Here is a 16,552-nt window from a genome sequence, read left to right as displayed (position 1 = left end):
ACCAAGGCCCTGATATCTAAGCTGGAGATCAGTATAGCAGCTTACAAGGAGGAGTATGCTCAGCTCATATCTCAGGCCACTACCATCAAGGCAGACCTGGACAGTGTACAAGCCAAGGTGAGGTTACTTATCTCTTCAGTTGCATTAGTCAAGTGAAGGGTGCAAGTGCAGCAAACCTGCAAGAGCCAGCTGAGAACAACAAGACTAAGGAGAGGAGACCAAGGCCCTGATATCTAAGCTGGAGATCAGTATAGCAGCTTACAAGGAGGAGTATGCTCAGCTGATATCTCAGGCCACTAGCCATCAAGGCAGACCTGGACAGTGTACAAGCCAAGGTGAGGTTAGTTATCTCTTCAGTTGCATTAGTCAAGTGAAGGGTGCAAGTGCAGCAAACTTGTAAGAGCCAGCTGAGGACAACAAGACTAAGGGAGAGGAGACCAAAGCCCTGATATCTAAGCTGGAGGTCAGTATAGCAGCTTACAAGGAGGAGTATGCTCAGCTGATATCTCAGGCCACTACCATCAAGGCAGACCCGAGAAAGATGTGGGTCAATTTGTGTATTAATTTGCATACTCCTAAAAGAAATAAAATTTGTTTTTTCTATATTTAGTGTTAAATTATGAGTGCTTAAGTAGTTAACAATGTTTACTATTTCCTTCTGTAATAATTCTTTGATTTGGTTTTTGTTTTTTCTTAGATTATCAAATTGGAATCATCTGCATAGAGACAAAGACTATTTTGTGAATGTTTTTAAGTACAAGGCCTATGATTGTTATGTAGCTTATGAACAAACGAGAACTCAGAATTGAACCCTGAGGTACTCGCTAATAACTTTAATGGCTTCTGGTTTTGACTGTACTTTAAATATGTTTAAGTATGTTTTTTCTACAAATTTGGACCTACTTTCTTAATTTAATTTTTCAATTAGTATTCAATGCTTGACACTGTCAAAAGCCTTAGTCAAGTCCATTAAAATACGCACTGTGATTTTTCCTTTATCAACATGTCTTATGATAGATTCTATAAATTTATACTGTAGCAGTTTTAAATGATTTACTTACTTACTTACTTACTGCCGGGGCGTAAACAAATCTCAGTCGATTCTTTGCCTCGTCTATGAGCCTCTTCCACGCCACCCTGTCCTCCGCCAGATCACAGGACCCTCCACACCGGGTCACATCCTCGACCACTTGATCGCACCATCTTTGGCCTACCCAAAGGGCGGCCTTCCTGCGGTACCGCCTGGTAGACCTCTTTTAACCTTGTGCCCTCCTGTCTCCGATGTACATGTCCTAGCCAGCTAATTCTCTTTGCCTTCACCAAAGCCACAATATCAGGATCTTGGTATACACTGCGTAATTCTCTATTTTTTCTTATTCGCCACACCCCTTCATCATATATTGGTCCAAATATTTTTTCGGAAGACTTTATTCTCAAAAAACAATCAACCGCCCCTCATTTTTTTCTTCGTTAATGTCCATGTTTCACTTCCATACATTAGGACTGGTTGAATGATTGTTTTATAAATTCTTATTTTGGAGCTTGTGACAACAATCTTGACGTAAAAGAGTTTTGTACACGCCCCAAGACACCTATTTGCATTAGCTAATTTGCTTTGTATCTCTATATCCTCCACGTTTTTGCTGTTTATTGTTACACCCAAATATTTAAAACTTTCTACACAGCCAATCGAGTAGTTGTCAATGCTTAAGTTTGTTCTCACATTTCCAGCATGTCTTCCAAAATGAATAATTTTAGTTTTATCTTCATTTAGCTCTAAGCCTACTGTTTGACATTCTTTAATAAAACTTTTTGTTAGTGTGGAGAGGTCATCCAAACTTTCTGACAAGATCACTACTACATCATCCGCCAAATGCCATTACGTTCAGGTCCACTCCCAATTTAGCCCTCTTTGTAGTCTTTTAACTTTTTGTAATGCCTCTTCCACAGCCAGGTTGAAGAGAGTGGGAGAAATCCCATCTCCCTGTCTTACTCCAGTGTTGATAAGGAAGTTTTCCGACATTTCTCCATCTATTCTTATTTTGGCCTTTGAGTCACTTATACACATTTTTGACAGTCTTATCAGTTTTTGCGGGATTCCATGTTTTTCCATCTTCTTGAATAGAGCATTCCTATCTATGCTGTCATAAGCTTTCTTGAAGTCTCTATAAAAAATTCCATAGAAGCCTTTGTTGAACTCATAATATTTTGAGATTGCCTGTTTAAGTAGGAAAATTTGATCTATTGTGGACCTGCCTTTCATAAATCCTGATTGCTGTTCATCAATTATTGCTTCAGTATAAGGACTTAATCTTGATAGTAATATTTTTGAAAAATATCTTGTAGGACGGTGTTCAAAAGAGATATTCCTCTATAATTAGAACATTAATTGTTTATCCCCCTTTTTGTGCAGAGGAATTACCACTGCTTCTCTCCATACCTCCGGTATAATTTCCTCTTCCATACTTTTGTAATAAGTTTATGTATTTCTTTTATCAGGAATTTTCCTCCACTTTTAATAATCTCACTTTGTAATTCCGTCCTCACCAGGGAGCCTTATTGCATTTAAGCTTCGCTACCGCCCGCGTCTTCTACTTCTTGCGTAGAGGGTGGCATCACCTCCGGTTGTACATGTTGGTAATTTAATTCATCGTCAACGCTTCTGTTTGTACAGTGGTCACAATTCAGGAGTTCTTCAAAGTAGTCTCTCCACACTTTAACCCCTGATTCTTTGTCCATCACTAACTGTCCATTTTTGTCTTTTATGCCATAGCTTTTTGCTGAGACGCCTTGTTTGAAAAAACGGGATTGTTCTGTAAAAATCTCTTTAGTTATTTGCTGTTCTGTCATTCTCAGCCTTGGTAAGTTTTCCGTTTAGGAAGTCTCTTTTCGCTCGTCTAAGTACCACTCTGGTATTTCTGTTAGCTTCACAGTATTCTGTCCTAAGTCGTTCTGTCATTCTTCTGCCTTCTTTATCCACATTGTTCCTGCTTGCTAACCACCTGTGCTTTATTTCTCTTCTCTTGTTTACGGCTGTCCTGCATTCCTCTGTAAGCCAAGGATTCTTCTTCATATTTTCCTTTGTGCCACACACTTCCTTTACTGTTTCAGTGACTATAGTTTGTAAATATTTTTCCATTGTTTTCCAATCTTGTCTGACTCAGTCATTTGTGTCTCTTATGCTTTCATCTTCCAATATTTGGAATCTATTACTCAATTTAATTTTAAATTCCCTCTGCATTTCTGGTATTGTTATTTTGTCAGACGCTAATTGTTCTTTCCTAGGTGTTCTCTTTTTATTCACATTTATTCTTTGTCTTAAGCTAATTAAGACTAAATAGTGGTCTGTACCAAATTCTGCGCCTCTGACTGTGCGCACATTTGTAATGCTGCTTATGTCTATTGTCTACTAATACATGATCAATTTGGTTGCTTGTTTTCCCATCTGGAGAAAACCCATGTAGCTTTGTGAATTCTTTTCCTTGGGAACATTGTGCTACATAATTTCATATTTGTTGAACTAGCTAAAGTGAGCAGTCTCAACCCGTTTTCATTTTGTTGAATCATGTAAACTCTCCTTTCCAGCGCTACTTCTCTCCAATAGTTTTCTTTGCCCACTTTTGCATTATCATCACCCATCACCAACTTCACATCATATTGAGGCAGCTTATTTATCTCTTCCTCTAGCCTGCCATAGAATACATCTTTCTCCTCATCTTCAGCCTCCTCTATAGGAGCATATAAGTTTATTAACGAAAGATTCTTGAATTTCCCGCTTAACCTAATATTGCACAGTCTTTCACTAATTGGTGTAAAACCTATTACTGATTTCAGTAATATTTTTCTTCACCGCATATCCTACCCCTCCATAATATCTGCCATCGTCCGTACCACTATAATAAATTGCATATTCTTTGGTATTAATTTTCCCAGCCAGTGGCCATCTGGTTTCCTGCAATGCAACTATGTCTAAAATTATACCTACTTAATTCTTTGGCTAAAATATCACCACCCACCAGGCACCGCTAGTGTTCTGATGTTCCATGTACCCAGTCTCAAATCCTTTGTACGTAGCTTGGTCTTTGCCTTCAGTTCCAGTCCAGTTTCCGAGGCTCCATTTAAACGTTTCGTAACATTTGTTTTTTCCAGAGTGGGTTGTTGGCCCAACGTCCAACCCCCAACCTGGAGGACCAGGAGTTTGTGTAGAGTCTTCTTCTCCTATGACAGTCGCTTTCACCACAGCTTCAGAGGACCCTGTCCTGGCCCTGGTTCTTTATCGGGGTACCTTCCCCCTAGCCTTGCGGGAGCCAACCCTATCGTTACAAGGCAGTACGGGCAGTGCTTATTTACTGGCGGCACTTTCTCGCCATGACAAAACAACATTGTCATTAGGATTTGTGGTTTTTGAAGAGTGTGACCCCGCCACGAGTCACCCTCGCCATTCCCTCGTAATGTTGCCGCCTCGGTCCGGGGACTGCTTATTTGGGTTGCCCTTATTCGCAGCTGCCCACCATATCTGATGGGGACGTCCACCATCCGCCACCTGTGACCCGTCCAGTACCTGAGGCTCGGTTAACTGGTTTAAATGATTTACTAGCACAAAAACCATGTTGGTTATCGTCGATTAAATTTTGCTTTTCTATAAAAGTCGTTACTTGGTTGTGCAATAACTTTTCATGTATTTTAGAGAAAGAGGTAACAATAATTTATAACACTAATGTGACGGATCCCTTCTATTATTCTTTTTATGGATTGGTATTGTTTTTGAATATTTGAGTTCTATGGGAAAATATCCAGAAAGAAATTAAGAATTTTTATGAGATGTGTTAGTATTCTGCTGAGATGATTGTTGGCTAGTTTTTATTGACACTATTCTTGTAACCTGTACATGCGCGAATAAACGAATTTTCAATTTGAATAGCATCACTGGTGTTGTTTCAACATACAGTGTTACAATATTCTCATTCTTCCAGTTATCATTTCAATGACAGTCCAGAATCCGATGTAATAGCAGTCATTTTCTGCAATGGTTGCATTGTCGCAGTTCCAGTGGAACCTTTTACTTAATTGTTACAGTTACATAGAGTTGTGATGAATTAGTTCGAGTTGCAAAGACCCACTTCTAGGACAGTGGAATTTTTTTTTTTTTTGAGATTTAACTTTGTTTCGGTAGGACTATGGTGCTTAAAGAGCTAATATATCGAATTTTGTGAATATGAGGTTTTTGGAATGCTATATTTGGCACATTGGATTAACTATTCATAATTACCTTTATAAGGTAGATTAAAAATTTACCTTATGAAGTTTGAGCTCATAGTATGAAGTTGTATTATTTTGAAGTTGAAAGAATTTTACTTTTAGGTTTTTAGTCAGTTTACATCTTTTTAATAGAGATACCATTTACATTTTTAAAGAGATATTTTGTAGATTGCCTTTCCTTTAATAAAATGATTGAAAGTAAGAGTAATTGTTCTTACAATTTCATAGAATTCTTATTATTGAAGTTCAAGCTAATGACAATTTACTATAGTTAAAACTTGTTATACAATACAGGTGGACAGATCCATAGCTCTGCTCAAGTCCCTGGGAATAGAACGGGAGCGCTGGGAAGCTACCAGTGAGACCTTTAAATCGCAGATGGCCACAATCATTGGAGATGTGCTTCTGTCCTCAGCGTACTTGGCCTATGCAGGTTACTTTGACCAACATGTGAGTTCAACTACACAGAATGTCTTGACAACCCTGTCTAGCTTTTACACAAAAGAAATTTTATTTATTTGTTTTGCAATTTATTTTTCAATCAAGAAATTATGTTATTAAAAAATTAGTTCTAAGTAATAAGTAAAACTAATTGTTCTCTCCCCTTACATTGTCACCATTTTCTAGTTATCTTTTTAACTTTAACATTCTTACAGTCATCCTTCATCCTCTTAAAATTCCAAAACCATTTTAACTGTTCCTCCGTACACATGTAGTAATAATTAAACAACATTAAGTTTAGTTGTGATGTCTCATGTTTTGTGGTGTTGACAGTATCGCCATAACCTGTTTGCTGCCTGGTGTCACCACCTGACCCAGGCTGGTCTCAGCTTCAGGCCTGACATTGCTCTCACAGAATATCTCAGCAATCCTGACGACCGCCTAAGGTGGCAGGCCAATGCGCTGCCAACGGATGACCTGTGCACAGAGAATGCAATCATGCTCAAGGTAAATTAGAGTTAAGTCAATTAGTAGAAATGTCAACTCTTAGTTAAATATTGACTTTAAAAATTGTTGCTTTCCCTTATAAGGGTTATTCAGAAAGCAAGTTGCAGTACTCATAGGATTGGGGCTAGCGGAGTAGCGCTTTGATGGGGGTAGCTGGCAGTGTCAGAAATATTACTGAATTGTTTTATTTCAATGTAACTGTTATTGAAAGTGGTCACTATCATCAAACATTCCACTGAGGTGTGGATTGTATAACTCAGTTCATTTTGTGTGTTTCATTTTAGATCTCGGGGCAAAGTTTATCTGCAATAAAATTAAATCAAATCTACTGCACAGACAAGAATTACCTAAGCATTTCAAATCACCCTGTTAATTATTTTAGTCATCCTTCATACAGTAGTGTATTTTTTTTAGTTTAAACATGCTTAGGATCACATAAGTTTTAACACAGGGTTGTGTTAAGTGAGAGTCTCATATTATGTGTCAGCTGTCTTCAATATGAAGCGTACTATTATGTAAGAGGCAGTTTTGTATCTGAAAGTTTAGGTTGAAAACCCCTCTTAGTTTACATGTATTTGTTAATAACTAAACAGAACTTATTCCGACAAGCTCTTATAATTGAATAGATACACTGAATGTCACCCTCCTCCAGCTTAAGCTGTGTACAGATAATAATTTCTTTTTAAATATATATATATATATATATATATATATAAAATATGATATCTTTTCATGTATATACACAGGGTTTCACATAAGTCATTGATAATATTTCTAGAAATGATATGATATTAGTAAAATTTGTTTAGTTTTGGAGATATTGACACTTTTTTGAAAATACCATAGCTGCTAATCAGATTAATACGAGGGGTATCCAAAAAGTAAGTTTCCATTAATTATGAAAAAGTTAAAAAGACTCAAAAAATAACTGAAACACATTTATTCAACTTTTTACATCATACCTTATTTTTCTACATAGTTACCATCCCTTTCTAAGCACTCTTGGTATCTAGGAAGTAGTTTTTTTATTCCAGCATCACAAAATTCACCCGCCAAATTTTTAAGCCAAGTATCCACCTCATTTTGAAGGTCATCGCTGTTGGCAAATCGCCGACCGCCAAGGTGTCTTTTCAGCTCCGGAAACAGATGAAAATCGCTAGGCGCAAGATCTGGTGAGTATGGAGGATGACGAAAAACATCCCACTTAAATTTCCTCAAAAGTTCCATTGTTGCACGAGCAGCGTGTGGTCGGGCGTTATCTTGAATAAGCAGAACCGTGCGCGACAAAAGTCCGCGCCGTTTATTCTGTATTGCCCGCCGAAGTCTGGTGAGAACTTCACAATACCTTTCTGCATTTATGGTTTCGCCACGAGGAAGATAGTCAATCAATAACACTCCACGGCAGTCCCAAAAAACTGTAGCCATTACCTTTCCTGCCGACTCAAAAACTTTGGCTTTTTGAGGAGCTGCCTCTCCTTTTTTTTGCCACACCATACTCTGGCGTTTGGTCTCTGGAGTTGAGTGGTGAATCCATGTTTCATCACCAGTGACTATTCTACTGAAAAGGTTTTCATCTTCATCGTCAAACAATCGCAAGAAAGACTGGGCAGCAGCCATTCGTTGTTGTTTATGGGCATTGCTCAATAAGCGAGGCACCCATCTTGCACACACTTTTGCAAGCTGAAGATCTTCTGTCATGATATTGTGCACAGATGACCGGCTAACTTCAACACTTGACGGCAGTTTATCCATAATTTCATCGAGAGTCACTCGCTTATCATTGTCAATAACTGCTCGTACAGCATTAATGACGTCAGGTTGCCGAGAATTGGCCGGTCGGCCACTACGCTCATCGTCATGAACATTTTCTCTTCCTTCCAAAAACATTGCACGCCAACGACGGACCATCTGAACGGACATAACATGTTCACCATACACTTGACACAACTGACGATGAATTTCAACGGCAGTTTCGTTTTTGGCGGTCAAGAACGAATAACACTACGGACTTCGCAACTGGCGGCAGAACGCAGTGGAGTCTTCATGATGTTTGGGCAGCAACTGACTGAGAAGCGTGACAATGGGCCAGTGACCGGCGCACCTGTTGCCAACCGAACCGCGCTACATATCCCCGCCCACAGCTGCACGCTGTGTTACGTACGCGTCTTTTTACAGAACAGGGAAACTTACTTTTTGGATACCCCTCGTATTTCATCTACTATTGCTGCAAAACTAAGAGTTTTGATTTATATATATTTGTTTTTAATTAAAGTCACAGACAGTGTCAGGAAATCTGGTGCAAGCCATCATTTTTTTCATTTAAGAAAAAAGTTTTTTTATTTTTAGGTATTAGTAATAATAATTTTTTTTATTAAAAATTGTTTTAAAGAGAGAAATATAATAGTAAAATGTCATTTTGGTTTTTTTAAATATACATTTTATGGGGATTGCAAAATAGTATAGAAATACTATTTACCTCTTAAGAAACCAGATTAATTTACATTTTGCCTATTATATCAACTCTCATTTTATTGATTTCATCACTAGGAAAAGACTTGACTCTTAGCACGCCGTAGACGGAATAATCCGCGATGTTGTTAGGTCTTATAACGCCGAAGACGATATAATCCGCTGATCGATAAAAATATATTTTATTACTGTTTTTGAAATTTATAAGCTCAATATATAATACTAAATAATGTACTGGCTTGACCAAATAATCCAGTTGCAGCTGTCAGCTGGCCGCAGTAGGTTAACAATAAATTGTTTTGTTGCCGGCAGCTGTTCTCCCACTCCCGTCTGTACGCCGATGACGATACTATCCGCCATTACTGACTGTCAGTGGAGCACGCATTGTGCCTTTGGGAAGTGTTCTTGCGTTGCCATTCCTTATACAAACAGTTGTAAAAAGTTATTGTTACCATGTTTTAGGTGTTATAATCAAGTTTTTATTGTTTCTTTTCTGTTGTGTAATTAAGGCTCATCACCCAGACGATTCTGATTATGACGATTTTTGTTGCTAAAGTTTTGAATGCTACGTTTTCTAGTGCTTATTATGAACTTATAAACTAATCAAGATCAGCATATTACACTTTCTTGTTTTCTTATCCTTGTACATAGTTTTAATATTTTTCATCACATGTAGGCCTATTTGATTACTCTGTAACCTGAATTTGATTTTTATTGAAATGTTCCATTATTGTGAAAAATATGTGATTATTTTAATGCAAGTATTACATTATTGTAAAATTTATTTTTTGTTGTGTGTTATTAGTCATTAGGAGTGAATAAAAAAAAATAGCTTCAAGGAATTTTCATTTTAATTTTTTCACCTTAAATGAGCGTAATCTAAAAAAATTCTCAATTTATATCGGCGTTCAAAGGGTTAAAACAAAAGTTATGTCATATAGATGAGCATAACATTTTGTTTTTAATTTTGTAAAGCCCATTTTGAGTATCAGGAAAAAAGAGTATACTGATTTTTTAATCTATTTAGTGACCAAACATTCTTACTAGTTCAGTGATACTAAAGGACTTACAGTTACTTAGGGTAATACTTGATTTTATATTTTAATAATGATTTGTTATGTTTTTAACATTAAATTGTATTGAAAGTCTTGTTTTTATTGTTTTAGAGATTTAATCGTTATCCGCTGATTATTGACCCATCAGGCCAGGCTACGGAGTTCATAATCAATGAGTTTAAAGATCGCAAGATAACAAAAACAAGTTTCTTGGATGATTCTTTCCGCAAGAATTTGGAGTCAGCTCTCCGTTTTGGCAACCCACTATTGGTGCAGGTATGTTTTGCTCAAGTATCAGTTAATATAGTTTGTCAGATATATATTACAGATATTATTTTAATCTGAAGAGGTTTAATTCTCATAGAACATAAATTTGTTAGGCAATGTTAAATTTTGATTGTAAAGTAATGAATATGTTAATTAAAAAATCAAATGAAAAATTCTTTATTTATAAAGACAAAGTTTAGGGCCGCATGGCCCCTTTATTACACTCACCCTGCAAAACTAATTCTTAATTAAGTCAAACCTTTTTATATTAAGCAAACCAATAGTCATTATTATAGTTGATAATTCTCTTTGCCATAACTTTTTGTTACAATTATTAAGAAAGTATTAATAGCATCTCATTTATTTATAATATACAGCTGAATTTAGATCAACCAATCATTTTAAATGAATGTGCCAAGTTCAATTCAATTTTACATTTTTAGAACTACAGGATGACAATTGTCCTTTTAGGATGTGGAGAACTACGATCCAATCCTGAACCCTGTACTGAACCGTGAACTGCGCCGCACAGGGGGTCGTGTGCTCATCACCTTGGGTGATCAGGACATTGATCTGTCTCCCACCTTCGTCATCTTCCTGTCCACCCGAGATCCTACTGTGGAGTTCCCACCAGACATCTGCTCCAGAGTAACCTTTGTGAACTTCACAGTGACCCGCAGTTCACTGCAGTCTCAGTGTCTCAACCAGGTGCTTAAGGCTGAGCGACCTGACATTGACACCAAGCGGTCAGATCTGCTTAAGTTACAAGGTAAGTGACTATAGGCCAAAGTGCAGTCTTTTGTGTATCTAGTAAACAGCTGCATTTTGTTTAGTTGCAATAGTAAAATTGACTTATTTATTATATACAATAACATGATAAATACAGTTTTAAATACAAATGGTAATTACAAATGAACAAAAGGGGTTAAATTTAATAGTATTAATCAACTATAATTATACTTTCAAATATAATATAAGTTTACAGCTTTTCAGATAACACAGTCATGCAATAGACAATAGACGATATTCCTTATTTGCATATTCATAGAGAATAGTAACAGCGTCCTTAAAAACTAACAATATTAAAATTTGTATACAATAAATTGGTCTTGTTTTTTTCCATCAAACATCTCTTTCTAGATCAAACATCTCACTCTAGATTCTTCAATGGTGTAGAAGGGATTTTCTAGCAGCCACTTCTTTACTTCACTCCTGAAAGCCTTTGTGTTACTCTTCTTCATATATTCTGGTAAATAGTTCCACAGCTTAATACCCATGTATGATGGCCTCTCCTCAAACAGGGCAATTCGATGCACAGGAAGATGAAAATTTTCTGCCCTTCGAGTGTTGTAATGATGGATGTCACAAACTCTTGGTAGTTGGGGGGGGGGTGGGGGGGGGGGGGGGTGGGGGGGGGGGGGGGTGGGGGGGGGGGGGGGTGGGGGGGGGGGGGGGTGGGGGGGGGGGGGGGTGGGGGGGGATAGACGCAGATGATAAGATACTTGTAATTTAAGTACTCGCACTGGTCACGCTACTTGTCAAAGTTGTCAGTCTTTCCAAAGATTGTATCTTGATAATAATGGTACATATTGATGTTGGAATAAATTTAATTAAAATCCTCCATCTTAATTCATTTGTGACAGAAGTAGGCTTCTGTGATATGTATGTATTCTTGATCAGGTAACAAGGCAAACTAAATAAGATTGGCGTCGGAAACTCAAACCAACAATGGTCATACACGTGCAACGCCTACTAAATTGCGGGTAAGTGCTAGCAGTACAGATATAAGAGACAATGCAGTCTAATTTTTACTTAACATTGAAAGACTGTTGTAAAACCTAACAGTTGTATATTATCAAAAGTAGGCTTCTCAGAGCTGAGTATGTATTTATACTTTCTTGATCAAGGAAGAGGCAAAATCAGCTATGGAATAAAGAAATACTAACGTCGAAATAAATTACAATGACCATAAATACACACTTTTTAACATGATTTCTTGATTGTAGGAAGAAAGCAAACTCAACATCGGCGTCGAAAATATAATTCACTACGAAATTGCGTGCGAAGCAGCAGGTAACTGGTACTTTTTCTATAAGACCATTATTATGCAATAAAAACTTTAACAAAACGTTAAATCTTAGAATTAGACATATGTGTACTGTTATAGTATTTTAAAAATCTTATACTATTTTCTTTTTTTGCTTTTGTAATGTTTTGCTTAAGTAACTAAAATGATCAGTATTTGTTATTTTACTTAACTTATTCTCTAATATTTTTTGTTAAGTATAATTGAATAAAATATAATTTGATGAAATATGTGGCCATTTTACATGCTCGTGCTCTGAAACCACTATAATTTCAAATTTGCCTTTTTCATATTAAATATAGTACTTATGTGGTGGAGCTGAATTCTTCCTGTTCTGGGTATGGTTCAGTAATTTGGTCACCCTTGCAGCTCAACCATGTAGGCAATTAAAGTATGCAATTTGTATGCAATAAAGCATACAAAAATGTTAGATAATTTACACTAGATTCAGGTCCACTTCCGCGCTTCTACCATTGATTAAGTTGAGAACCATTTGGACTCCTTTATACTCTTATCGGCTATATAACATTCCTTACTAAACACGTTTGCAAGACCTAGTTTTTATATGTTTTATCCAACCAACTGCGCTTACCACAGCAGCCTTTTTAAGACTATGAGGACTGGATTGATTCTGCTACGTATGTTGATTTTTTTAAACAATACAGTTATATTTTACTTTGAAATTTCTGGCTGCTCTCAAGACATGTTCCCTTTGTTACTTGAAAATTTATTATATTTGTGAATATTGCTAATTTTTTAGAGTCAAGAACTTATTAATATTTGTAGTCAGGACATAATAAGCAATTAAAAAAAAGACACATTTTCTAAATATTTATCTTTTTTTAGCTAACCTTACCTTGAGCCAGGTACGTATAATACCACATATTAATAAATTAATATTACACTATACATAAATTAATATTAAAAATTTATTTTTCAAATATTGATAACAATTACATTTTTGAGTCTGTATTATATATATAATATGTTGACATGTGCATAACAAATACATAACTTTTTGGCCAATAAATTAATATATTGATTTAATATTTTTATTTTCGTGTAGTAGGGTAATTTTCGTAGCAGATTTGTCAGTTGGATACTGGATAGTTCCTCTATGCTTACTTGATTTTGTCCTATTGTATTGTTACGACTCGAGGTTAGACTCATGTTGTTGATTAGCGGCACAGCGCTGCGGCGTTTTCTGCCAGGCGACAACAGGTTGCGGCAATGTGTTATTTCAACAACTGTTGCTGGCTGACGATTGCGCAACGTTCTTTGAACAACCAAATATTAAATCAAAATCATTAATTTCACATGGACATTTACATGTATCCAGAATATTCTGTCCGATATAAATAATGCAACTATATGCTAAAACTAAAAGTAATCTAAAAATGTGTATATTATCAGTTTAATAAGGTTTAGATATGTTCTCGGATAAACACCTGCCGACAGCATCTCCCGGATCCCAAGGCTAAACACTAGACAAATAGCCCTATTTGGCAATTTGAAGACGCTTTGTATCAAAGAATGTGGAGCTGTTCCCCATAAAATCACGCCGTACGACATCACACAGGAAAAGTAGCCGTGTTATAACATTTTTAGTGCACTACAATTCAGGAGTTTGGAAAGACACCTCAAGAACGACAGTATGGAGTTGAGCTTAGAGCAAAGGGGTTCGACATGCTGACACCAAGAAAACCCAGTATTCAAATGAACACCTAAGAAACAGACAGAATCAACCTCAGTGATGTCGACTTCGTTTAAAACAACAACACCCTTAGAAACTGTCTAAGACAGAAAGTGAAGAATGTAATTTTATTAACGTTGATGAATAAGTCATTGCTAATGAGCCAAGAATGTATTATTTTTTTTATAGAGTTTAATTGAAAATGTAATCCTATTGAAGAGTCTGCCTGAACGATGATTGTAGTAGTATTGATTAACGCAAGCTTCAGGAACACAAGAACTGAAGTAGGTACTTCACGTATAATGCAAAGTAAAGAGGCCCCAAAATAGAACCTTGAAAAACACCTATCCAGACCTCAACGAAATCTGACTGCCGTGTCAAGAGTTAGCAACCTGAACAACGTATTCCAGTGGCTGTTGCTTATAGAGCATTTTAATGAAATAAAATAAATTACTATAACTCGGAATTTGTTACTATCATAATGTATTCAAACTTTATCATTAAAAATGCTTAGCCTCGTTACTTTAATTTATTTTGAGATAATTTAATTGAACAATTAAGTTTGTCTAATGAATATAAATTATACTGGAGCTTTATAAAACTGATATACAGGCTAATATTATCGAGCTGTAGATAGATTTCCGGCAATTAAAGAATAATAGCTAAAATTATGACACTGTGGTTCTTTATAACCCCGTTTTTCAAATAACAGCTGAAGAGTTTCGTCTGGCACTTTACTGTTATCAGGTCAAGTTTGCTATTGCTGGCAACGAAACGAATAATTTCATTATTCGTTGTTATCACTTGCCAAAATAACAGGGAGTTTCTCACAACAAGTTGTGGGGACAATTGTTTCTAAACGGCAACACCGTTGTGTATCATGTTATGTTAAATAACGCCCATCTTTAGCCGGCCGAAGTAGTTTTGAGTTATCACTCCAGCCGATTGGTAACACAAAAACAAAGGTGGTCTGGGTTAGCGTAGGTTAGGCTGTCTTTTCGATATATGGGAGCGTATTATGAATTAAAGTCAGTAAACAAGTTCGTGTTGAAAATTTACCAGTAAAATTTATAAAGTTTAATATAATTTATTTTGATTACTACTTAATAATAAAATGTGAAGAAATAAAGCATTGCATCTGATACTTGAAGCTATGATAAAATATGAAAGATTCATAATTAATTATCTTAATCATTCTAACTTCAACTTAAAAATCAGATTTGTACAATAGATACTAGGCCTAATCAGTCAAGTAAATTAGGCGTATACTACTATGTCTCATTCCAGGATATGTAGGTCAAGACCTTTGTTAAAAGGATTTAAAGTTTGGATGTTTATTACCATTTGTTGCATGTTATTAATTGCTGTGGCTTTTTTAACATCTGATGTTGGAACTACAGTATTTAATTTCCAATCAAGATTACCTCCTATACCCAGTAAGTATAAAATAACATTCAATTTGTCATTTATTGAAGTAGACTAAGTAACATATTTTATAAGATATGTGTTGGTAAAATACAATGATTGTATTATAAGGTAGTTTATAATTTTAATCATACTGTAAACCCATCTTTACAGTAAAAATATAAATTAGGCCTACTATTAAAATTTTATATCATGCAGAATTTGATTTCCATTAGCCTATTATGGCTCATTCTACATTATTTAGTTTTACACCTTATTGAAAGGATTTGGGTCGACTTTGGTTGTGATTTTTCTTAATTAGGCTTTATCGAGGGTGCAGGTAAATAAGTAGCCATCACTACAATCAAACCATTCATATTCATTATAATAAATCATTAAAGCCAAATTGAACCGAATGATGTTATAGAATTACGATAGGAACCGAATTTCTTCTTATTATCCAAGGTTAATAAGAGAAGAAATTTGCCCACGACTTGGCACCTTCAGTTTAACATTTGTTTTGACTGAAGATCTTCACTATTAGGCCGAAATATTATTAAACATTTGTGATGCATTTTCTGTTAAATAGCAATAAAGTGGTTTTATCGGAAAGCAGTGTAATAGATAGATACAGGGTCTATTTTAATGTGGTTGGAAAGTTCCTTTTTGTTCTGTGCTGCCAGAGCATCTGTTGAAAATACTCTAGAGTTTGACAAACATTGGTGATAATAAACCTATCTTAAATTCAAAAAGTGGACATGTTTCTAGATCCTCAACATCAATGGAGTACCTAATAATAGATCTATTCACTCTTAGTAAAAAATCGGGGAGCTGACACCCTCTTCTAGCATTAGTGTCCTCATAGGCCACTGGCCTGACTGAGGATCTTCTAAAAAAAAATAAGGAGGAAAATAGGTTTAGTACAAAGTGGACATCATTAATAAAAAGTGCAATGGTCTCGGACATGATTTGATCCTGCGGTATCTATAACTCAAATCCTTTAGTCCAATGCCATCATCACAAGGACATGGAAACTCACATTTCTTCCATGAACTCAATTGAATTCAATTATTTAGTTTACAAAAGTAACAACAAATTAATGTATCGTCATAACTAAATGTATATTAATAACGATAACATTAAAAAACACACAAGAAATGTCCTTAACTCAAATATATAAGCTATAAATTTATTACAAATTTGTGCATTGTCAAATAAATAAATATACACATTAATAAATAGTTATACATTAAACAGAAGAATAATATTCTTAAATAAAATACACATGTCGTATTGTGATAAAACTGTCCAATATTATTACTCAACATTTCACTTAAATATACCATAGTGGGTCATTTTTTAAAACCAATT

The 16,552-nt window shown here is 35.7% G+C and overlaps 2 protein-coding genes across 9 annotated transcripts in view; both read left to right on the top strand.

The window, feature by feature from the left end:
* LOC124360096 (dynein heavy chain, cytoplasmic) overlaps positions 1–10,791 on the top strand; it is a 115,918-nt gene extending 105,127 nt beyond the window's left edge. For all 7 annotated transcript variants that reach the window (XM_046813445.1, XM_046813436.1, XM_046813418.1 and 4 more), the window contains 4 exons: positions 5,554–5,709; positions 6,034–6,207; positions 9,843–10,007; positions 10,470–10,791. In XM_046813445.1, the coding sequence (XP_046669401.1) occupies positions 5,554–5,709; positions 6,034–6,207; positions 9,843–10,007; positions 10,470–10,775 (801 nt within the window). In that variant the 3' untranslated portion in view covers positions 10,776–10,791. The remainder of the gene's footprint in view (positions 1–5,553; positions 5,710–6,033; positions 6,208–9,842; positions 10,008–10,469) is intronic.
* A 3,910-nt stretch (positions 10,792–14,701) lies between these two features.
* The window catches only part of LOC124360085, a 54,336-nt gene continuing 52,485 nt past the window's right edge, over positions 14,702–16,552 (top strand). For both annotated transcript variants that reach the window (XM_046813387.1, XM_046813378.1), the window contains exon 1: positions 14,702–15,213. In XM_046813387.1, coding sequence (XP_046669343.1) covers positions 15,051–15,213 — 163 coding nt within the window. In that variant the 5' untranslated portion in view covers positions 14,702–15,050. The remainder of the gene's footprint in view (positions 15,214–16,552) is intronic.

The sequence above is a fragment of the Homalodisca vitripennis genome, chromosome 1, assembly GCF_021130785.1.
Source record: "Homalodisca vitripennis isolate AUS2020 chromosome 1, UT_GWSS_2.1, whole genome shotgun sequence".
NCBI classification, from domain to species: domain Eukaryota; kingdom Metazoa; phylum Arthropoda; class Insecta; order Hemiptera; family Cicadellidae; genus Homalodisca; species Homalodisca vitripennis.
Note: the sequence above shows the minus strand (reverse complement) of the source record. Positions and strands in the feature narration are given on the sequence as shown.